The sequence below is a fragment of the Oxyura jamaicensis genome, chromosome 9, assembly GCF_011077185.1.
Source record: "Oxyura jamaicensis isolate SHBP4307 breed ruddy duck chromosome 9, BPBGC_Ojam_1.0, whole genome shotgun sequence".
Lineage (NCBI taxonomy): Eukaryota > Metazoa > Chordata > Aves > Anseriformes > Anatidae > Oxyura > Oxyura jamaicensis.
The window spans coordinates 20976936-21000646 of NC_048901.1; the positions used below are offsets into that span (position 1 = coordinate 20976936).

The window sequence follows — 23711 nt, forward strand, 5'->3', positions numbered from 1 at the left end:
GATCCTCCACAGACATGACTGGAGAGAAAAACATTTTGGGTTTGATGTCGGAACAGTAAGAATATGGATGCAGAGAGGGAGCACTTCTGGAGGGAAACAAATAGCAAGAGTCGAGAAATAAAAATGCAAAGGGAAAATAGGAAATAATCACGCAGCCATCCTCGAAAAGCAGCCAGGGTTATAAAATATGCCCTGCACCTGCTAACTCCTCCCAGGCAGAGGGCTGGATGTGGCAGGCTGCAATGCATGAGGCATTTTCTTTCAGCCCTAATTCTGCCTGTTCCGGGATTACAGCATCAGCACCCAAATCTCGGCGTGCGGCTCCAGGAGAAAGCGAAGGGGGAGCTTCCCCACGGGGTGCCAAAACCCGTCCTCCGGGGGGTAAAAAACAACAGCAGGGCCACTCGGGGAAGGCCAAGGGCAGCCTTCAGGACACTTGGGCAGGGGGGCAGCAGGGGGGGGAAGGTCTTTTTGACCCGTCTAGTGGTATTGCCGGGGCGGGGAGAGAGCGGAGAGGGGGAAGCGCTGAATAATTGAGGAGCTGCACCGCCCTCCTCCATCCCTCCCTCCCTCCTCCTTCCATCCCTCCTCCATCCCTTCCTCCTCCCTCCATCCCTCCTCCATCCCTCCCTCCGCCCTGCGTGCGCGGCCGGGAGCCGGAGCCGCCGGTGCCCAGCGCCCCCCCCGCCGCCTGCAGCAGCGCAGCCGCCCCCGCCGGCCCCCGGAGCCTCCGGTGAGTGCCCGCAAGGCCGGGGGTGGGGGGACAGGGAGAGGGGATGGAGAGTGCCGGGGGGGAGGGGGGGAAAGAGTGAAGGTGCACCGCGCTGCCCCCCGCCGGGGGGGGGGCTCCTCTTGAGGTCCCGGCTCCTCTGCAGAGCCCCGGAGGTGCGGAGCGCTCCCGGAGATGCTGGGGCATCACCGGGCCGGGGGGGCTGATGGTATGGGGATGGTAGGGAACGGTGGGAAAAGAAAGGGAGAGAGGGGCTGAACAGCCCCGGGGTGGCCCGGGGGGATGCGGAGCCCCGGGGCCCGGCGTGGGGACCGAGCGCTGTCCCCGGTGCTGGAGCCCCGCCGGCAGAAGTGGCTCCGAGTCGGGGCCCGGTGCTGGAGCTGGGCATCCTTCGTACCCCAGCCCCCCCGGCCGCTGTTTGTCCATGGCACAGGGGGGTTTGGAGGCGCCCTGCAGCCCCCGTTGGGTGTCCTTGTGCATCGCCTCATGGAAAAGCCTGATCGCCTTTCTCGGAATCGCTTCCGTGCTCGGGTTTCGTGGCCTATTAAATGCTAGTTTAGACAGACCGAGTTAGTGCCTTCCCGCGACAGCCCGTGCATACGGAGCCCTAATACAGGGCTTCCGAAACCAGCACGGGCTCTGGGGAGGGCTGGGAAGCAACGTTACTCCTGACAGCCCCAGAGAAGACTCTCAGCTCAAAAGGGCTGCGTCTGATTTAATCTAGCAAATTAACTAATTAATCCTCCCAGTGCCCCTAAGTAGTAGGTAAGTACATTTTAGCATGCCAAGGCGTTTGTTTAATTGCCCAAAAGCTGTCATGAGATTGAAAGTCTGATTGCTACAGATATTTACATATACTCCTTTTATCGGTACACACAAGACATATGACTTGCCATAGTTGAACAACACATTGTAAACAAAACAAAACAAAACAAAACAAAAAACAAAAAACAAAAAACAAAAAAAAAAAAAAAAAAAAAAAAAAAACAAGCCAAAAGCAATGCTAGAGCGAGCAGTTACCTAGATTAAACCGACTAATTGGCTGTTCTTAAAACATTAAGCTCCATGGGGAATCCGTGTTGCGTGACAGCAGGGAAGTAAGGGGTTCTTGAGGGGAAGCGAGGCCCGAGTGCTGTTCCCCATTTTCATCTGTCAAAGTAAAACAGAGAGTGATGAGAGGTAAATGATGCAGATGAAGCAGCTTGGGTCCGCTCAAAGGAAAGTCAACTGTACAGTAAATATCTGAGAAGATAGAAAGGAGGCAATACGTACAATACGTATTGATTTAGATAAAGTTAAAAAAAAAATATGAGCAGTTGAACAGAACTGAGGCCAAAAAGGTCTCGTAAAGCTGCTGTTCAGCAAGGAAAGATATGGCAAGGAAATTTTACCTCTGCCTTTGGCAATAGAGACTGCTTGGATGCAGTAGATATTAACAAAAATGACATTAAAATTGGAGTTCAAAAAAAGGAAGAAAAGCCAAAGCTTGAAAGGACTGGAGAAAAGGTCTTATAATGGAAGAACTACAGCACCTGGTCAATTCAATTCATTAAAAAAGTGGGTGGGAGGTGACTTGATTCACAAATCTAAGAGCCTTTACAGAAAGAAATTACCAGGCACTGAGTTACTTCTCCATCTGTCAAAGAAAGGCACGGCATGAATTAGTGCTGAGACGCTAAAGCCAAAACATTCTGATTTAAGTGAGGGCTCTCATTTTTAAACAGTGGAGGGCTGATGACCTGATGAAGGAGCTATCAGAAAACCTGCTGGACTCTCCATCTGTTTATGTCAAGACTTGACGTTCTCCCAAATGATGCAACTTAGCCAAAGCAAGTCATTTGGCTCCCTGCAGGATTAATTGCATGGAAGCTAATGGCTAATTCAGACAAAATGAACTCGGTGGACTTAATGGTGCCTTTGATCCCTCATTCCCCCAGTCAGGCACTGGGACGTACAGCTCTGCTCCCAGGTGGCCCAGCCTCCCCTCCTGACAAGTACAACATTCCTGGGGGAGTTTAGTGGCCATGTATTGAGAGCAGAAAAAAGGAGTGACCAACTTGTATTTTGAACACCTCAATTTATTTATTTTTTCAACTTGCTTCATTAATTAACTCACCCTAAATGGAATCCCTTTCTTTGTGCACATTGCAGTAAAGTGGCAATTTAAAACAAATAATTTTCCTTGGGGAGTCAGTCTTGACTCCTAAGAGAAGACATAACTTAGCCTTCTCTAGATAATTTTTTAGGATCATGTGAAAATGATAAAAATTAATTCTTTATGAAATTCCAGAGTCTCAGATGGGATTGTATCAACAAGGATCCCAATCTAAAATATTTTAAAGGATATATGTATAGGCTGACTTGGCACTGCTTCCTTTTTGAAGCACAAGACAGTCTGCTCGGTTCTGAGATCATGTACATATAAAAAGATTTCATCCATCTTTCCTTGAAGACATGAGGGGTTTTTCCAGAAAATTCAATGAGAATAGGACCACCTTTCATTGAGTAAATTAATATCTTTCCTGTGAAGACCTGTAGCTTGTAAACATGGGATGGCATGAGCTTATAAAGACATAAATATAGGTCCAGGCTCTTAATGGAAAAAATGGTTATGATGGTAACAGAGTAGTCTGTACTAGGATATGCTTAGTCCCTCAGACTTCTTAGCTTGCAAACAGTTAAAACTTTGCCTTCAGAGCACCTAAGCTATTAAGACCTTCATAATGTGTATGTTGAACCAGCATGTTGTTGTTTGGCTCTCTCTATAAAGCATAATGACATGTTTGCGCCCAAGCCTGTAATTTTTGTGAGAGACAGTAGATCTAGGGTGCAAAAGGGTCCTGTCAAGAAATATAGGAAGCATTTTAAGCTGATTCCTACAGATGAAATCCTGGCCAGAGTCTTGTCTCAGCCCAGGGTAGTTGCTGAAGTCATTAAACCACCCACTATGTAATTGGAGCAGATTCCAGCTTAGATCCATGAGCCACAGAAAATCATCACTTTTTTTTTTTTTTTCTTTTTCATTTGAAATCAATGAGATGTAGCAAAGTTATGGTTGTCTACTGGAAACTGCCTTTGAGTACTGAGCAATTTTTCTTCTTGTGTATATCTCCTGTGGCTCATCAGATAGCAGCCCTAGGCTCCACGGTCATCATCAAGGAGCTCAGCCGGGGCTGGGTGCTCCAGCTGGTGCTGAGGCTGCCACCACAGCCGATCCCTTGCTGTCACCTCACTGGAACGTCCCTAGGAGAAAACTATCCTTTCCCTGCAATAAAACTGTCAGAGAGAAGCCCAGGCACTTAGGAAACAAAAACAGTGGGGTGGAGCCACACCACACGTGATTCTATTGTTTCTGTTCCTCTGCATGATGGCCGTATCAATAATTTACTGAACAACATCATACAATAAATTGAATCTACCTGGCAGGTGAACAAACAGAGAGCAGGTTTTTCAAATGCAGCATCGTAATTTTGGGAGTACAGAGTTAGAGGGGCAAGCGGTTTGCTGCTTATAGGGAGAAGGATTATTGCTGGAAGAGTTCCTGCTGTTATGCCACAAGTGTCTATAGGGGGATGCCTGTCGAAACTTAATGTAAACACATTAAAAAAAAAAAACAAAAAAACAAAAAAAAACACACACACAAACAAATGAACAAAACACACAAATGAACAAACAAAAACAGAAATATGCTTGATCCACAGGTGAACAGGGTTTGAGTGCTGGCCCTCAGTAGCCGCTGACTTGCTGCCCACAGTTGTCAGTGACTGGGATGTAAGTCGGTGCTTTGATCAGCTCCTCCTGTGGGTCCTCACCTCCCCATTGCTGGCTGGGTCTTTCTTGGCAAAGTCCTTCAGCACACACTCAAACCTGAGGCTGGAGCCACCCCCTTGTGTTTAGAGGCTGCTTGCACATCTGGGCACGTTCCACCAGCAGCAGCATGATTAAATCTTTGCTTTAAGCATGTGCCCAAGAGCATTATTGAACCAGGTCTTAATGACCACAGCAATAATATTTCAGCAACTCTATTCAATCCAGTGTTAAGGGAGGCTGAGACAAAGCACACAGTTAACTAGCAGGGCTTCAATGGCAACCAAATTTTAAGCTAGACATAACCGTGTTTGCTCATGTTGATTCCCTTGCTACTCAAGGACATCTCCAGGCAGTTTGTGTGCATTACTCAGGAGTACTATAACACCCTAATTTTTGAGCTATTAGCATTTTTAAGAACACATAATTCTTCATTTAATCCTGCTCCATAAGTAACATCCAATATGCTGATGTAGCCTCAGTTGCACATTCATAATTCACTTGTTGGGAAATGTCAAAAAGCACTCATGCTACAGCACAAGGTATTACTCACACCACACACTGCTTAGGTGTTGCAGTGAGTTTGCCTGACTTATGATGATAAATGACTAAACACAGAAAATCTCTTATAAATCATCTTCTTTGATCAACTTGTGTTCACATTACTCATGTAATCAGTTCTGTTGAAATGCAGGAGGATTACTCATGGAAGGCAGGGATTTTTTGTCCCAGCGAATAATAATAATAAGCAGCCAAATGTGTAATAGAAGCAGCAGGAGCTGCTATTCACTTCCTTAGATGTGCGTTGAATCTACCTCACACTTCTGTTGAGGAATTTAGTGGCATGGGCTACAACCACCCAAATGGCCCTGCAAGCTCTCGGCTGCCTTTTCCACATGGAAAAACCCTGCTGATTTGCATCCACTGCTGCTGCTGCTGCTTCTGGGGGCTTCAGGAGGCTCTGGACTGAAGAATGCCTCTTTCCAGCTCCTTCTGGGGAATGCATTTCTCTGAGAACCTCTCCTGCATTAATTAGCTAATAGACAAAATCATGGAAACAGGGCAGTGAGGCATAATCAATTACACTTGTATAACTGCTGATGGAACACGATAACTAATTAATGAGGCCCTGTGCACATACAAAAGAGAAATGCATTTGAAAGCCAGCAAGAGCTGCATCATGCGTGTAAGCCTGATGTGTTTACAGCGCAGAAGGCCAGTTCAGAGTCCTGCTAATTTATTGCATGGAAGGGCTTTGCAGAGAGCCACAAAAACTGCTGGTGAGAATCGGGAGGAAAGAAACAGTTTCTTAGTGGGGAAAAAAGGAATCTCTATAAAAACAGCAATCTTCAAAATAGAAGTAGAGACTTAAAGAAAGTGGATTTTCAGATCCCGCATATGATACACAGATCATTATTTTTTTCTGGTTTGGACAACAAACCTTAGTGTTACATCAGTACTTTAGTGAAAAATGTAATTTGTATTTTTGCCACTGAAATTCAAAACGATATCCTGAAATGAAATAAGTTGTCATGATGATGCATCAGCCAGCCTTTGCAACAGTAAAAATCCATTTTGTTTAGAGAGGCTCACACATTAATAAGTAACTCAGTCTGTGAATTATGTCAAATGAAGAAAGCTCTCATGGCTGGCCTGGAGCAAACCGTAATGACTTTCATTCTATGGCACAAAAGTATGGATCTGCAGAGGAAGAAAAAGAAAGTGTAACCAAGTAATTACTACGGCTTCCTCCTGCATGTTATTAAAGCAAAGACATTTTTAAAATTAATGTTGTTCTAGAAAAGCCTGTCTGGTAACCCAGGTCTAGGCTATTCACTGATAGAAAGGCAGCCCTGGTCCTCTAGGCAGTGGGATGTGTTACAGAAGTCATGTATCTTGCCCAAGCAGTAATTACTGAAAGTATAACCCCAAAGCAGAAGGCATGGAGATGCAAACATGAGGCAATACCCCCACGGCACCAAGACCGGGCTGCTCGCTGTGGTCCCCAAAAAGGTGCCCCCACAGCCGTTAGGAACAACTGTGGCTAGAACCAGAGGCTGCAAAGTATGTGCTGGTGTTAGAGATGGGTGCCTCGGGTCCTGGGTGTCCCCTTCACAGAGCTTTAATGCCTGAATTTTGGAGGTCCCTGTGGGACAGCCTCAGACTGTGCCCCCAGCCCGCAAGAACAGCTTCCTTCAAGGGTCTCATTTCTTCGACTGTCCCATGGTTTGTGATGGGGCAGGTCGTATCTGAGAGCCTCGAGCTTCTGGGTTTTGAATGCAAAGTCAGGCAGCTGCGGCAAACGGTGGTTTAAATGTGCATGGCACCGCAGGTGTCCTTTTGCAGATCACCCAAGGCACATACAACACACAAACACAACAAGGTCTGGCTAGAGGAGCATCAGTCAGTTTTAGTGTGGTTTCTCTGCAGCTTCCTTAGAAAACCCGACTGAATTAACCACTCATGCACTTCTGGAAGGCAGCTGCTTTCTGCATTTAACTGAGGGAGAAACAAATTTAGTTAGTTCATGTGGTCTCATCGTGCTCATAGAGGGAGCCTGCCAGCATAGTCCCAAGAAGTTCCTGGTTCCCCATCTTCTGCTCAGCTCACCCATCTATTGATTTGTCATTTCCCTGCATTAGTAGCATCATTATGTTTTTCAAGGCTTTTACTTTGCCATCTCAAGGCAACAGTGACAAACTAGACCTTTTTAGAAATGTGCAAATTGATTAAACCTCTTTCTCCATAATTCCCTCTCTCTCTTTTTTTCTCCTGTTGGTTAAATAGCTTTTTGCAAACACAAATGGAGCCCTTCATGCATATTGCATTACTTACAGCACTGCATCACAGATGGCTGTGTCTACCATAAGCGCCCTGCTCTTGGTCCTGTGCTGCTCTGCACCATGCACAGGCACTGCTACCTGTCCAAAAAAAAGGTAGCAAACAAGGGCACAAATGGCATAGATGTCCAAATACTGAATTAGCTAATTAGCTTTCAAAGTGGGACCCACTGGCTGCAAGGCATGAAGGAGGCCGTTCTAGTTTGACACTTTCTTGTACTAGAGAGAGGAATACAAAGTTTAAGGACTCCTGGGTCTGCTCCTGGACATGTGACACCCTTGCCTTATGCCTTTGGCCAAGTTAAATAACTCCCCTTTTATTGTGCTTACTTTTCAAAAGAAGATAATGGTCTTTGGCCATCTTGCAGCAACATTAACATTAGTAAAGCACCTAAAATAACACAGATGAAAGTAGCGCAGAAAAAATGTGGTTTGACCCCTCCAATTCCATTTTGCTCTGAAGATACATGGAAAAGAAAAAAAAAAAAAAAGAAAAAAAAACTGTTTTTTTAGTAGATACAACACAAATTGAGTCTTAAACCTAAAATACATTGCTATTTTTATTTAGCGAGAATTTTAGTTTTAAATAACCACAGCTCCACTCGAGTTGCTGGAATAGAGGTAAAAAATGGAGAGAGTTAAAAAACAAAACAAACCACAAATTATCTGCAAAGGCAGAGAGCAAATGCTGAAGGTGGACGATGTGAGGGGCGACGGGGAGCAGCCTGAGCACTTGGCTCTGTGCCGGGCTCTCCCCAGCCATGGCAGCAGGCTGCGAGCAGCGGCAGCACCAGTTGTGGCAGGGGCAGCCCGGCTGGGGCCCGAGGCTGTAAAAACAAGCGCACAAAACTCCAAACCCGACTGCGCTGGCGATGAAAACAGCAGCGTGACGAGCAGCCCAGCAGACGCATCCCTCTGGTCCACGGCCGCCCGACACTGACGTCATTTCTCTCCCCGCTGTAGGGGCTGGAATGGGAATGAGCATCTCGTGTCTGCTCCCACCACTCCGCCTCACGGATACCAGCCTGGTAATTAGAAGAAAAAAGATAAACAACAAAGGGGGCAGGGAAGCGAGGATAGCAAGGCTTTTCCTCTCTCCTTTTCTCCTGCATCTCGGGTTGCAGCGGTTTGCTGCCAGCGGCAGCCTCCTGCGCTGCCGTCCCTGCGGGTGATGCTGCAGCATGCAGCCCCTGCATGGGGTGGGCAGGGGGCTGAGAATGCTGTCATCGGAGAGGGCATCGGGATGTTCCTGATTCTCCAGATTTCTTTCCCCGTCTCACTGAGCACCAAGGCACCTCCATGCCCAGGGTGAAGAGGTAACTTTGCTCTGGCTCTGACATTCATCTTAATGAGTGCCCCCGACTGGCTCCCCATCGATACGCCAACAGGAGCTCTGGTTTCTAATTTATCACCATCGACATTCTGTTCCTTGTATTCCTGACATTATTCAGCAGAGGACCTTGCTTAGGGACACCCCAGGGGCCCCCTGGGTGGAGGGGAATAATTAACAGAGAGGCAAAAATGAGCCATCCAGAGGGCAGCGAGGCTGAGCTGGGGATGATGAGGACAGCAGGTTTAGGTCAGGAAAATTTCAGCGCCGAACCAGACGCTTAGAAGGATGCACGCCTGTAAACTGCAAGGCCTCTTCTTCTGACTTGATTGCTGTTTTAGTTAATTTACCCTAATGAAGAAGAGTGTTGTGGTACAAACAGTGGTTGCTAACGAGCACGGTGGCAGCAGTGCGAGCAGAGCCGAGCTGGCCCTCGCTGCTGCGCCAGCGCTGCTGCAGCCTCCCCTCAGCCTTCCCTCAGCCTCCCCTCAGCCTCCGTGCGTGTAACGAGGAGAGCAGACAGCAGCCACAAGGAAAAACGCACTCTCCTCCTGGCTGTGGATTTAAACCAGTCTCTCAAGTCTTCACAATTTGCATAGCCATGGAATGGATGAATGCAATCGCCGAGCAGTGCCTGCACATCGGCCTCGCCAAAAAGCTCTCCCTGGCTGCCGGCTGCTTCGCTCTGTCTTTCGAGGTGTCAGCGGAGCAGGGCAGAAATGAGCTGTCTCTGCCCCAGGTAAACCTTGTCCATCCATGAGATATGTTTTATGGCTGCAGGTGGGGTGAGAGGATGTTCCCAAGCAGCAATATGCTGATCTCGCTTAAACGCCTGGAATAGTTTCCGGTGATCACTTTGATCAAATATAAATGCAGTTATGAAGTGATTTAATTTCTGCTGTTTTTGAGGTTTTCTTTCCATGAAAACTGCAGGAGGAAATTGCACAGAGATCAGGGTGTCTCGGTTGCAGCAGTTCAAAAAACAGACACTTTTGCCCAATTCCCTGGTTAGCTGAGGTCCATTTGTTGCAAACTTAAGCTTAGTGACCTGAGTCCTTCCAACTCAACTGGGAGCATCCATAAAGACACACTAAGGAAAAGAAATAAATAAAGGATAGGATATGGCCAAGTGAAGCGCAGCAAAACTTCTTTTCCAGCCCATACTTTAGAGATGCTGTGTGACAGCTCTGGAGAAAAGAAGAATGAATTTGAGGTGGAGATCACTTTGGTTATAGGAATTCATTCCCCCTGACTAAAATGCAGCCCCAGAGGTGGGCACACGGCCCAGAAGCAGCCAAACCCATTTTTTTATTCTCATCCCAAAGATGCACATTTGATCAAGAGTGGTATCTATTTTTCATTATTATTATTCTTAGCTAGAACATGGATCCTTTCAGCTTGTGGTAACTCAAAGTAAGAATCAGCACAATTTGAACTGTGATCAGCCAAAACATGAAACTAATGCTGTACTTTATTTAATAAACTCCAGCAAGACAAGGCTGCCTGGTAGACACAATGTAATTTGTTTTGGACGTAAAGATGGAAAAAATAATTGTTTTGTCTTTGAGGTAATAAGAATTAAAAAAAAAAAAAAAAAAAAGATTTCTGCATTAACAGGAAGGAAACTGACAGGCTACAATTCATCTTAAATAAACTATTTTTCCTTTTCCTTGTTTTAGTATGCAGAGATTGTCAATTCTGATTATTTTGCTCAAAGTCAAGAAGTCATCACATGTCACTGGGAAGTCATTTCTGCTCGCCTGAGAACTATGCAGTTTGTTAAAAAACAAGAGAAAGAGAGGGCAGAGAAAGGGCAGTGTCTGAACAGTGCTTGAGAATATGACTGAAGATGAAAAAGCACAAGATATTTCATGATTTAGAAGACGATCTTATGATTTGGAAGACATAATGGCCATTTAGAGCAGATGGGCTCAGGCAGCATAATGCTGAGGTATTAAAAGATGACTGCAGCGGCTGCGGTGCTGCTGCCTTGCTTCTCTCTGGGCTTCCTTCGGCTGTGCAGAAGCAAGACCCCAAAGTTTCTTGCCACTATTCCAAAAGCCCATCTCTTCTCTTCGCAAAGCTCCCCCAGGGCTGGAGCCCAGTCAGCTAGTGGCTCAGGGCCCCGTATTGACCTGTCCCAACCTGGGACAACCCCTCTTCCTTCGTTATTTCATCTAAAAAACCACATTACGAGGGCCTTTTCTCTTTCTTGCAGCCGGGCCGCCAAAGCGGGAGGAACCAGGGCGCCGGGATGCGGCCGCAGCTCTGAGCACGGATCCAGCCGGGAGCACCTGCACCGAGCCCAGGCCCAGCCGCAGCCATGAGCAGCCTGGTCTCGCGCCTGGACCCACGGCGGGTGCCCTGGGGGGCCGCGGGCCATGCCCTGCGCGCCCGCGTCCTGCGCACCAAGCCCGTGGAGTCGATGCTGGAGGGCACGGGGACGGCCGCCGGCCAGGGAGCCCGTCTGGCCAAGGTCCTCACCACCCTCGACCTCATCTCCCTCGGCGTCGGCAGCTGCGTGGGCACCGGCATGTACGTGGTGTCTGGCCTGGTGGCCAAGGAGATGGCGGGGCCCGGTGTCATCGTTTCCTTCATCATCGCCGCCGTCGCCTCCATCTTGTCAGGTGAGTGGTGCGGGCGGGTTTTCTGCGTGAGGCACTGCCCCGAGCACCTGCTGGCTGCTCCAGGGGGATGGAGGCTCCTTCACGTGCTGCCATGGGCTGGTGGCTGGTGCTGGGTCTCATCGTCTTGGGGACACCCATGACCTTCAGAGGGGCAATGACCCACTGATGGCTTCCCGCAGGATGTATCCTGTGCTCAGGGCACTTAAAGACACCAGAGAGAGCTTTGCTGTGTGTGGTCAGGGCAGAACACGGCCACGGCACAGGACTGGAGCCTGTGGGAGCTCTGCTTTAATGGGAAGGACGTTGGCGGCTTGTGCAGCACCGGGGCCACCTTCTCTTGTTGTGGATGTTACTGGCGGTTAAACAACCCCTCAACTAATTTTGGAGCTGATTTTGTTGGCTCCTATTCACTCAGGATCTCTCTTTGAGTTTCCAAAAAGACAAACAAACAGAGCAATTTGCAGAGAGGGAGGAATTATATATTTTAGTGAAAAGTCAGTGAATTCCATCGCCTCCTGTGACCCCAGCTGAGCATATGGCCCGAGCTGCGGTTTCCACATGAAGCCAGTCCTGCTGGCGTTTGTCCTTTCCAGATCAGCGCTAACGCGATGATGTGATGTCCCCGCTCTCCCTGCTGGGTCAGTCTGGCGTCCTGCTTTTGCGTGCGGGCTGAGCAGAAAACCCTGAGTCAGTGGCAGAGGATTTGAATACCAGACGGGAATGACCCAGCTCTGCTTTTCAAGACTGTCGTGCCTTTATCATTCCCCGCCGCCCATTTCGTGATGCGAACCCAGGGCAAGCAGAGCAACCTGGTGAGCCTGGGCAGGTCTCCTCTGAGCAAACACACCGCCCTCCAAAACGGGGCTTTTTCCCCCAAGCCGTGGGTCCTGCCCCGCGGCAGGGGGCTCCTGCTGGCCCTGCAGCCCATGGCTGTGCCGTTCCCGGCTCCGCTTTCATCTCCCCTTGCTTGTGTAGCCCTGGGAAAGTGTTTTCCCAAGGATGCGGTGTTTTCATAGTCTCCTTGGCTGCTTCCTCGCCTCATCACTGGCGCTGCTGTTGTTTGTAACAGCAGCGCGTTTTTGGCAAGTGATACCCAGCAAGGGCTTGGAGACGGAGTTTGGAGCTTCCCAGCAGTGTTGCGAGGCCCCAGTCCCATGAAGATTTGGGGATCATTTTTGTGAACTGGATTGCCACTGAACTCGATGGTGTTACTTAAGGCTGCTTTTGCAGGCTGTTTGCATGACTGCTGTTTTCTTGTGGTTTTCCTGGAGGATGGTTTCCCACAGGGACCAAGCACAGCTCCTCATGCTGCAAGGGTTTGGGCTCTGCCCTCACTTCCCTTCGCTCTCTCAGGTACAGGACAGGTTAATTACAGCCCTATTCATGGTTTCACATTTAATTTCAGTTTTATTATCACTGTTACACTACGGATAGAGCAGGGATTACTGAGACAAAATCTGCTCCCTAATAAATTACTATATTATCTTCTTTTTTAAGCAGTACACAGAGAGGGAAGTGCTGTGAACCCCTCTTCTGCTGGAAGACCTGTAGCATCCCAAAGTGGTTTGATTAATGCCAGCTGGCACGGTCAGTGGCAGTGGGATGGGAGGCAGAGATTGCATCTTGTGTCCCCTGGGCTGGTACCACATGCTGTGATAAAAATTAGTTTATTTTCTTAATGTAGGCTGATACCTAATGCAGATATAGCCAACATGTTGCGGTACCCAATGCACAGAGAAAGATTACTCTTCTATTTTGGGATCCTTGTAGTGTAATTGAAGACTCAAACATTTTATACATATTAATGTCTCTGCTTTGCCGCTATCATTCTGCATCAATAACAATCCTCTTTAGGCCTTATCTTGTCATTGGCTAAAAGTAGAGCTGCCACCAAGAAAGATTATATGATTTTAAGGCCATCAAAGAAAGAAACTAGATACTTGTCCCCATCAGAGCACCTGTTTCATAAATCATTCAGGCCTGCAGTTATCTGTGAATGTCTTACCTTTGCAGAGTTCATGCATTTTTAATCAGCTTTGAATAATGACTGCGTGGGGCGAGTTGATCAGTACATCTTGTTGCTCCTGCAGTTGGGCCAGCTTTACAGAAATCAGCTTTTGAAGAGTCCCATTGAAAAGCACAGCCAGCATCGTGCGTGCAAGCTAAACAGAGAATGGAGTGTACAAAGCCCCAATAACAGGACAACAAACACACCCAAATTAAGCTTAGGGATCCAATAATTTTGTGTCTGCGCTGTGTAATAATTGCACTTACAGCCAGAGCAGCAAGCTCACAAACTTTTTATAAATTATTCATTCCTCTTTATCTACTGAACTGATTGCAAACTTGAAGCAATTATTATCTTCAGAACAGAGAATGGTGGTTGAGAGAGAACTCAGTAATTAGTACGTGTTTACACAATGATAATAACATCCCAAAGCTGTTAAGGTGTGTGGCACTGTGCTGAGCAGGGAGGCAGTGGCAGCAAGGCCTGAGCAGGACAGGCGGTGTGGCCTCCCAGCACTTAACCTGACTAATGTTCTGTGAATTTCTGACTAAGCCCATCCATAACTTCTAAATAAAATCTGCTGGTTGTTTTAAGACAGAAGTGCATCAGGGTCAGTTTTTTATTGAAAACTATCCTGACATGGTAAGTACACAAGGAGTTTGGTGAGTACTGAAGTCCACCAAAATCTTCTCCCAAATTGTTCCAGTTAAATACCCCGCACTACTGTGAAGATGCTCATAGTCCATCCTCCAGCAGGTCTCACTGCAGCCTCCATTCTCCTGTGAGCCCCAGGGCTATGGTGGCTCCTGCATCTTCAAGTGCTGGGAGCTTGTTGGTATATTTGTGCCACAAATAATACATTTGAAGGAACCATTGCTGGGAAAAAATCTCAGGAAAAAAATGGCAAAAATCATTGTACACTGCCACTATGGGATGAGGAAGAAGAGAAGTCTGTCACCAGAACAGCTACTGTATGAAAACAGAGCCGCCAGGATAACACCACCAGCACTGCCCGGTTCTGCTCCCTGGGGATGAATTTCCCCCAGCATCATGGTGTGCCTATGAGGGGCTGCAGCTGGCTGTGCCGGGGAAACACACAGCAGTGAGATCTTGCTGCAGGGAGGGCTGTGGATGAAAAGACAAAGCTCTCCCCAGAGCACTGCAGGCACTGCTTCAATGGCACAGAAATGAGGCACGGACCTGTGAGAGGGCTCTTCTGCAACAGGTTGTAAATGGTTGGGTGGTTTGATTTGTGTCCTCAAAAAATATCCACCGTAACTTAATTTTAGTAGGAAATGGGATGCTTTGGAAGCCCAGAGACTGGGGAGGGGGAGTCATCATGGTGCACTGCAGTGTCTCTGGGTTCTGAGGCTGACTGCAGGCCTGGATACCTCCTGGCACCCCCAGGCACATGGGTCTCTTTCCTTTTCCCCATCACGTTTCCCTTATGTTACTTCATATTTTTTTCTAAACAGGTGTTTGCTACGCTGAGTTCGGTGTGCGGGTCCCCAAGACCACGGGCTCTGCGTACACCTACAGCTACGTGACGGTGGGCGAATTCGTAGCGTTCTTCATCGGCTGGAACCTCATCCTGGAGTACCTGATCGGCACGGCCGCGGGCGCCAGTGCCCTCAGCAGCATGTTTGACTCGCTGGCCAACCACACCATCAGCCGATGGATGATCAACAGCGTCGGGACATTGAATGGGCTGGGTGAGAACCAGGCTGGAGGCATGCGCGCCTTGCCGTGCTTCTTCCATTAATTAGGGCCTGAAAAGTAATCGGAAGCATGTCAGAAGTCAGACATAGATATTAGGTTTCATTCATTATTTACCATCTGTCTGCCTCTGGTACTTTGCCTTTGCATCTGGTTCATGGGCAGGGTTTTGGGGGGCAGGGATATGTGATCCCAGTGCTTTGAGCCTCTTTGAACTGAGCCCGCATTTAGCAGAATAAACACCTAGAAAAATTAGTCCTATGCCAGAGGCTAATGTGAGCTTTTCCCAGGACAAGCACTCAGCTTGGTCCTGTTGAAGCACACACAGAGCCTCTTAGGAAGTAGTTGTTGAACTGGCCTGCAGAAGCTCGGTGCTGAGATGGTCCCATATGACCAGTAACAGTCCATGGCTCCTACCAGTAACAACAGCAGTCCCATAATTCCATAATGAAAATTTGATATTTGATTGTTTTTTAATTAATTTTAATTGGCAGATAACACATTGTGCAAGCTGGGACCTGATAATTTGTTTGCTGCCCTCCCCAAGCTCCTAACTGTGTGTGGAGGCATCAGGATTTATCAGTTTAATAAAAGAGCTCTACTTCATAGAGGCAGAGCCACCTGGAGACCATCTTTGTAGTGAGATCAAGGAGTTCTGCAAAACCTCAGGGTCTGAAAAGCATTTCTAAAGCGCCCCCCCCTCCCCCTCCCCCCTTTTTCTAGAGTTGCTTTCTGCAGCTGTGATGAGAGTTACACACCTCTTTTCTCTTACCCAGGGAAAGGAGAGGAGTCTTACCCTGACCTTCTTGCTCTGGTCATTGCTGTCATTGTCACCATCATCGTGGCCATGGGAGTAAAGAACTCGGTGGGGCTGAACAACGTGCTCAACGTCATTAACCTGGCAGTCTGGATCTTCATCATGATTGCTGGACTCTTCTTCGTCAAAGCTGACAACTGGTCTGAAGGGCAATTTCTGCCATTTGGGTGGCCAGGGGTAAGTCCTGTGGGGCACACAGCACCTACGTGGTGCTACTCCCCTTCCACTCCCTCAGCTTTGCTCGTAGGACATGGACCCTGCTTCCACCTCACTCCCCAGGTCTTGGCCCCACTAAACCCACCTGTGCTTCAGCCAGAGACCTCCAGCCTCCAGCCATGCAGGCTTGGAGCCCTCCTTGCTCCACCAGACCCAAGGGATACTGTGATGCTTTGCCCGTGTCTCCTGCCATCTCTTAGAATTAACCCTGCTCTTCCCCCACATTGCTTGTGTAAGTGGAGCCCAGGAAATGCCACTAATCATCAGGCTCACTACAGCACGATGCGGTGGCCGATCAAGGAAGGGCGCTCAGGAGGAGCTAGCTCAGCCTCTGCGGAGGGGGAGATACTTACGTTGGCTGGTTTTCAACAACAATGTTCTTGAGCATTTGTTTTGAGCACTTCATAATGCCACCTGCCAGTGCTTATTTTATGGATGTTCCCTCAGAGCTCACTGAGAATTTGGACATATTTGGCTTTTTTAGCTTGCTTGCACTGGTTTTTATCCAAGGATGAACAGAGACTGAAAATATCTCAGCTGGCCTAAGCCCAGGATAATTTCTCAGATTTACACTGCTCGACTCCACTGGGGTTTTGTGCAGAAAAATAAGCAAGAAAGTAAAATAAACCAAGAATCTTGATTACTGAAAGGGTCCCAGGCTGCCATGCAGTCCCTTCACTGCCCTTCGATAAGTCAGTATTTCTCTGCCAGAGCATGGCCGTGAGGAGAAGAGCACCGAGGCCCATTTGAGAGCAGAGGTTGAATTTACCTTTGTATTGCGCTTGGTTTTGTGTGCCATACAATAGGAATCAAATAAAAACAAACAAACAAACAAACAACAACAACAACAAAAAAAACATACAATAGCTGTTTTGCTCTAATTCAACCCACCAAATATCTCCTGGCAAAAATACATAGTTTTAAAAGAGATACATCCAAAACACTATCAAAATCAATAGGGTCTTCCCATGATTTTCAGGTGGCTGTCTCTCTCCAAAATTGGTTGCAAAAGGTAATCCACCACAGCACAAGCATGAGATTCCCAGAAGCACAGGAATACTTTGAAAAGTTAATTAGAGGTAGTCCCCTGCAAGAGGTGAATTTTCCTGTGTAGTCCATCACTAAACAACTGAGATAGAGAGGTGATGGGCACACAGTATCCAGCTAGCAAGATGCATGTAAGGGTTTTGAAACTGCAAAGTAACTCTCTTCTTACAGCTAAGCAGTCCTTAGCCTGCTTCCTTTGTTTCCTATAAATGTTCTTCTAATACAGTACATTAAAAAAAAAAAAAAGATAATAAAATAAAATAACTAAACAGTACAAATAATTCCTCATCCAAGTGTTCCAACCTGTCTGCAGCTTCCAAGCAAAGCAGAGGTTGTTTGGAGAGCAGCACACATCTGACTGTTCGTGTTCTGTTCTGCTTCCTCTGCTAGCAGATCTTGCTGTCCCATGAGAAGTCTTGCTAAGGAGTGTGTCAACACACTACAAATCCCTACTAATATAAAATGTTTTGGTGTGGAATATTGGTCAGTCTCCTCACCTGTCACTGCCGGGATGTCCCAGCAGATCTGGGCACTGCGCAGGCAGAGGTCTGTGGGGCACTACGAATGGGCTGCAGGTGCTTTGAGCGACTCAGGATGCACACTGAAATCTCTTTCCTAGACCAGACCACTGGGATATGGCTGATCCCACGGTCATTCCCCCAGTGGGGAAACCTGGCTGCAAGTATGCACCCCCCAAACCAAGCTCCTTTGTTAAAGCACTCAGTATGAGAAGAGACACCATGTCCGATCCTAGTCCTGTTTTTCATAGAGAATCTCTGAACTCCCAGAGATTGGCTGGACCTGGTGGTCCACAGCATGTTCAGTGCCCTCATACAGCCCTAACTCCACTCCCCAGTTCTTCCCAGAGCAGCACAGACAGAATGTGTTCAGAATGGTTTTGCCCAACCGTTGATTTTGCTCAAGTCCCCTGGTCTTTCACACAGGTGCTCAAGGGGGCCGCAACGTGTTTCTATGCCTTCATCGGCTTTGACATCATCGCCACCACAGGAGAGGAAGCAAAGAGTCCCAACACCTCCATCCCGTATGCCATCACGGCCTCGCTCGTCGCATGCTTGACAGCATATGTGTCCGTAAGTACTAGCTATATGTGCATATATATACACACATAGCATGTCCCTGCCGCAGACCTGCTCATAGTGCCTGCTGAGCACCTGCTCAGCTCCTCTCCCCATGAGCCAGCGTGCCCATTCAGCCCTTGAACAAGGGCCCTTTCTTTGGTGGGATCTGAGACATCTGCTCCTCTCCTTTTCCAGGTGAGCATCATCCTCACACTGATGGTGCCGTACGATGCCATCGACACCGAGTCCCCGCTGATGGAAATGTTTGTGGCCCGTGGCTTCTACGCGGCCAAGTTCATCGTTGCCATCGGGTCTGTGGCTGGGCTGACTGTCAGCCTGTTGGGGTCCCTCTTCCCGATGCCAAGAGTCATTTACGCCATGGCCGGCGATGGGCTGCTCTTCAGGTCAGTCACACCCGCACTGGCATTTATTTATGGGACCTGGAGGGGAAGTGTGCTGGGGGGACAGGGGATGTCCTGTGCCCTGACAGCCTGGAGCTGTCACTGCAGGGAGCACAAGAGCATGCACAGACTCAGGGCCTGGGGAGCTGGGCACACACCAAACTAAAATCAGGAGAGGTCTACACAAAAGGATGAGCATTTAATAAAAGAGTTTCTTGCAAAGGGAAGAAGCCTATTTTCACAAAAACTTGGCACTTATCTGAATTTGCCAGTGTCTATTTCAGATTGTAGGGTCAGTTGGAGCTAGATCTAATTCCAGCCTCAGCCTCTGCAGTATTCCCAGTCCTTGGCTGTCCAGAGTCCAAGCTCCAAAAAAAGCTGAAGTGATTTCAGCTTAGAGCCTGCCCCTGTGCCTTCCCAGCCAGGTATGGGTTATTGTGACAGGGAGCCACTGCAATGTGCAATTTTAACCTTCTGCAACTGTTTTCGTGCCCCAGGTTTCTGTCCCACGTCAGTTCCTACACAGAAACTCCAGTGGTGGCTTGTATCGTCTCTGGGTTCCTCGCGGCACTGCTATCCTTGCTGGTCAGCCTGCGGGACCTGATAGAAATGATGTCCATCGGCACGCTGCTCGCCTACACGCTGGTCTCCGTCTGTGTTCTGCTCCTCCGCTACCAGCCCGAGAGTGACATCGACGGCTTCGTCAAATTCCTCTCGGAGGAGCACACCAAGAAGAAGGAGGGCATCCTGGCCGACTGTGAGAAGGAGGCTTGCTCCCCAGGGAGCGAGGGAGAAGAGTTCGCGGGCCCACCGACCAACACTTGTGGGGCAAAAAACCTGCCATCGCTGGGGGACAACGAGATGCTCATCGGGAAATCCGATAAATCTGCCTACAGCGTGAATCACCCCAATTACGGCACGGTCGACATGACCTCGGGGATCGAGGCAGACGAGTCTGAGAACATCTACCTCATCAAGCTGAAGAAGCTGATCGGCCCTCGCTACTACACCATGCGGATCCACCTGGGGCTGCCGGGGAAGATGGATCGCCCCACAGCAGCCACCGGCCACACGGTCACCACCTGCGTGCTCCTGCTCTTCGTCCTGATGTTCATCTTCTGCTCCTTCATCATTTTCGGGGCTGACTACATCTACGAGCAGAGCTGGTGGGCTGTCCTCCTCGTCGTGCTGATGATCCTGCTCATCGTCGTGCTGGTTTTTGTGATCCTGCAGCAGCCAGAAAACCCCAAGAAGCTGCCCTACATGGCGCCTTGCCTCCCCTTTGTCCCCGCCTTCGCCATGCTGGTGAATATCTATCTCATGCTGAAGCTCTCCACAGTCACATGGATCCGATTTGCCGTCTGGTGTTTTGTGGGTGAGTCCCAGATTTGTTTATTTGATTTTGTTTATTTTTAACTGAGCCTGTTTTGAAAGGGCGTTAATAGCAACTTTGCCAATCAGTGCTTAGGCTGATGCCTTGCAGCTGGGTCCTTTGCATTTGCCCCATGTAACACCTGAAGATCTTAGAAACCTCAGTTAATCAAGCCCCCAGACTACAGCTAACTGGAAAATTACACCTCCAGAAAAATGTCAGTTTGATGGAAGTAAACTGCTTCATGCAAAGGTGACTATTTTGATGAGCATTCTGATGCAAAGTAGGTGGGTTTTGGAAATTGCCTCCCAGGCAGGTTTCCTACAGAAATCTGCCTGCTTTCTTGCTATTTCACCCACTTGAGCTCTTTCAGCAGCCCACACTAAGATCTCAGCATTGTGTTTCCAAAACCCAGAGCTGCCCAACCCCAACAGCCCTGGCAATGGCAGGGCCACGGGATGGTGGGCTCCAGCTTCTGGGTCTTGGTCTGAGCCACTCACTTTGCAGCAGGGGGCTCTCAGGACATGCAATGCTCTCTTGTAGACCTTTTTGGCCAAATTTAGGCCTCCTGGCAGGTAGCCAGCAGCCTGGCATGTCCATAGCTTCGTTTGCTTTACATTTCAATTCACATCCTCCAAAAACCCATGAGAAAAAGAGCGGCTCTCATAGCTTCCCTTGAAGGCTCCTACATCTGGAATACAGAGAACTGAAGCAAGGAGGAAATATCAAAGCCAAGGGCTCTTTAGGGAGAAATAGTAGCCATATGAGCACCCACAGAGGTCGGAGGCAGCTGCTGTCTCCCATAAGGGCAGGGACAGCCAGGCAATTACGTGAACAGACCTCGGGCCTCCCTGTGGCATCTCAGAGAGTTTGGAGCAGTCTCAGGGTTCCCATCCTTTGGGGGGAAGTTGCTACCTCCTTTTTTCCTCCACTTTGCCATTCCCCTTTTGCTGCAGGAGGAGGACAGGGAAGGCAGGCAGCCTCCTTCCTGAGGTCCCACAGCAAAGCTCCATCTCTGAGCATCCCCTGGCCCCAAGCCGAGCCGCTGGCAGTAAGCTGCCGCAAGCAGCCTTTGGGCTGGACACACTCAGTGCTTTTTTGGCCCTCCCAGGCAATAGGTGAAGCTGCAGAGCGAGGGAAAGCCCTTCCACCTGTCCCTTTCACTTCAAAGCTTTGAGTTAATCCTCTGTGATTAATCCTTTCCCCTGTGGGCACATCCAACACCTCTCCAGCTGTCAGCAGTGGCAGCAAGTCAATTAAGCCACACGGCTGACGTGTGAAGGACCCCGCCAGCCTTCCTGTAGGAAGCAGGCAGGTGAGATGAGGCAGGGCCAGAGGGATGATGTGAAATGAGACTCTGGGAAGGGGAGGACAGGATTTAGGAGCTGTTTGAGTACCAGATGTTCTCAGCCTGACCACCCTAGGGCACGCAGGGCTGCGGGTACCACCAGCAGAGAGACAGAGCATAGGAAAACTCCAGAGGGAAAAGGATGGCCTGGAGGATGACAGGAGGGAAACGCTGGCTTTCAGCACGCAGGAGGCAGGGGGAAGCCTGCCCGGAGCTGCTTTCCCACCAAGGCTGCAGATGGCACAATCACATGGTGAAGCAGCCGTCCCAGCTGATGTTTAAAGCACACAGCTCTCCGGTCACAGCTGAGAGCAGGACAACACACACTCTGTGGTTTCAAAGACCAGACATCCATGAAAACACACACAAGCTTAACAGCACAGGCGCTTTTACTTAGGTTTAGCCCTCGTTGGCTGGAGCCGGGCTGGTGGCGCACGGGGCTGGATGTTGGCATGGGCTTTGGGGGCAGGAGCAGCTTTGTGGGGCCTGGGCTGGGAGAGTGAGGGCACGGCACCGGCCTCCCCTCCAGCCTCTTGCTCTCACCCGCCCCAGGTCTGCTCATTTACTTCGGCTACGGGATGTGGAACAGCACGTTGGAGATCAGTGCCCGCGAGGAGGCCCTGCACCAGAGCACCTACCAGCGCTACGACGTGGACGTCGACCCCTTCTCCGTGGACGACGGCTTCTCCTACGCCACCGAGGGTGAGAGCTACCCGGGCTGGGGCCCCGCCGAGGACAAGGGCTTCTCATACCAGCAAATGGCAGGAGCAAAGGAAAGCCATCGGACCAGTAGCAGATCGAAAAGCAAAGGCAGGCACAAACCGCCCTCGGAGGCCCTGATCGCTAACGACGAGCTGGACTACTCGCCCGAGTAGTGGGATGGGCAGGGGGACACCGCGCTGCCCGGCCGGCCAGGAATGGGCCCCGCAGCTCCCCTGCCCCATCCCGTCCCCTGCCGCTGCCCTGTCACCTCCGGTCCTCGGGACACGCTCTGTGACCACCGCCGACCCCGAACCAAGCCCACCCAAGGGTGTCCTGGGCCGTGCTCCGGGGAACATGGGAGCCCCGGTGCCCACCGAGCCCCAGGCGGTGCTGAGGGGAGATGTGCCAAACCAGGAGGGCTCTGAGGGCTGGAAGGAGCTGCGCGGGGGGATGAGATGGGGTTTTCCCCAGGGAATATTCACACGATGTCCGCAGTGGTGTGAAGCTGCTCTTGCATATTTGGCACTTTCTTAGCACATGTGGTTTTCCTTTTTTTCCTTGAACTGCCCAGCAGTGATAGCTTAGCTAGAGGGGCAGGCAGGTAGGAAGCGATGGACAAGCCTCACCCCAGAAGAAGCTTGGAGCGGGATGTCAGCCCCACTACATGGCCCGTGCTGGAGCTAAGGTGCTCAGTGCATGCAGCAGGGCTGCCCTTGTATCTGTCCCCAGACCCTGAACCCAAAGGTCCCAAATACTGGGATTAAAAGCTAATCCACGTGTTGCTCCTCTCTAGACAGCCTCCAACAAATCTTGAAATCCCAGAAGCGCCCAAGAGCTTGGTCCTATTTCTGGTCACACCGCGGGCTGTGACCCACTCCTGCCTTAGCCCACCTTGTGCAAGCGGGCATCGAGTCCCACAGGCGGTGTCACCGAGGCTGGACGCTGTGCCCACCGCTTGGTATCTTTCACAAAATGACCGTCCTGTCATTCCCTTCCCTAACAGTGCTGGGCACCTCTCAGTGCTCGTTCTGGCCCCTTGCTTCAGGGCACATCCGTGCCCCACGGCTGCTCCTGCCCCACAAAACAGAAGGAGGCGGTGGCTTACGGGGCAGAGGCACTCAGCAGACAGACGTTTCTCACCATTAAACCCTCCGGTACAGCCAGAGCATGGCCCCATCCTGCTCCTGTCCCCTTGCAGTGCTGCCAGCAGGGGCTCTGGCCATGGATACAGAAGTGCCCCACCTGCAGCTCCTGTCCCAGGCGGCTGCCAGTGACAGCCCCTTTCCCAGTGGATAACAACCTCCACTTCTGCAATTTGTAACCTGCAGCATCCCGGACAAGCCATGGGAGGGCTTCAGAAGGGGAGCAAAGATTTGGTAAAGGGACCTTTAAGCTTTGCTCTGGCATCCCCTCCTGCTACCCACCCCTGCCAGACTTCTACAAGCAGAAACCCCAAGCAGCTCCTGCCCAAAAGCCGTTGCGATGTGCTCTGCTAACCCACTCGGGAGACCACCCTGTGCTCAGTCCCTGGCGGTGCTGAGCCCTCACATAGGTCACTTGTGCTCCACTGCTCTCCTCAAGGATGCCTTAGAGATGCCCCAGGGGGACGGCCCCTCACAGGTCTGGCTTTAGCTCTGCTGGGAGAATGACTGAAGCTAATTTCCTACCAGC

The 23711-nt window shown here is 49.7% G+C and overlaps 1 protein-coding gene across 1 annotated transcript; it reads left to right on the top strand.

Annotated features, from left to right (window-relative positions):
- The first annotated feature begins 470 nt into the window (after positions 1 to 470).
- SLC7A14 (solute carrier family 7 member 14) lies at positions 471 to 22662 on the top strand. The gene is made up of 8 exons (XM_035334484.1): positions 471 to 733; positions 10926 to 11334; positions 14818 to 15054; positions 15835 to 16052; positions 18083 to 18229; positions 18413 to 18621; positions 19116 to 19993; positions 21891 to 22662. The coding sequence occupies exons 2-8, from the start codon at positions 11031 to 11033 to the stop codon at positions 22211 to 22213; spliced, it is 2316 nt and encodes a 771-aa protein (XP_035190375.1). The 5' UTR covers positions 471 to 733; positions 10926 to 11030; the 3' UTR covers positions 22214 to 22662.
- Positions 22663 to 23711: the final 1049 nt, after the last annotated feature.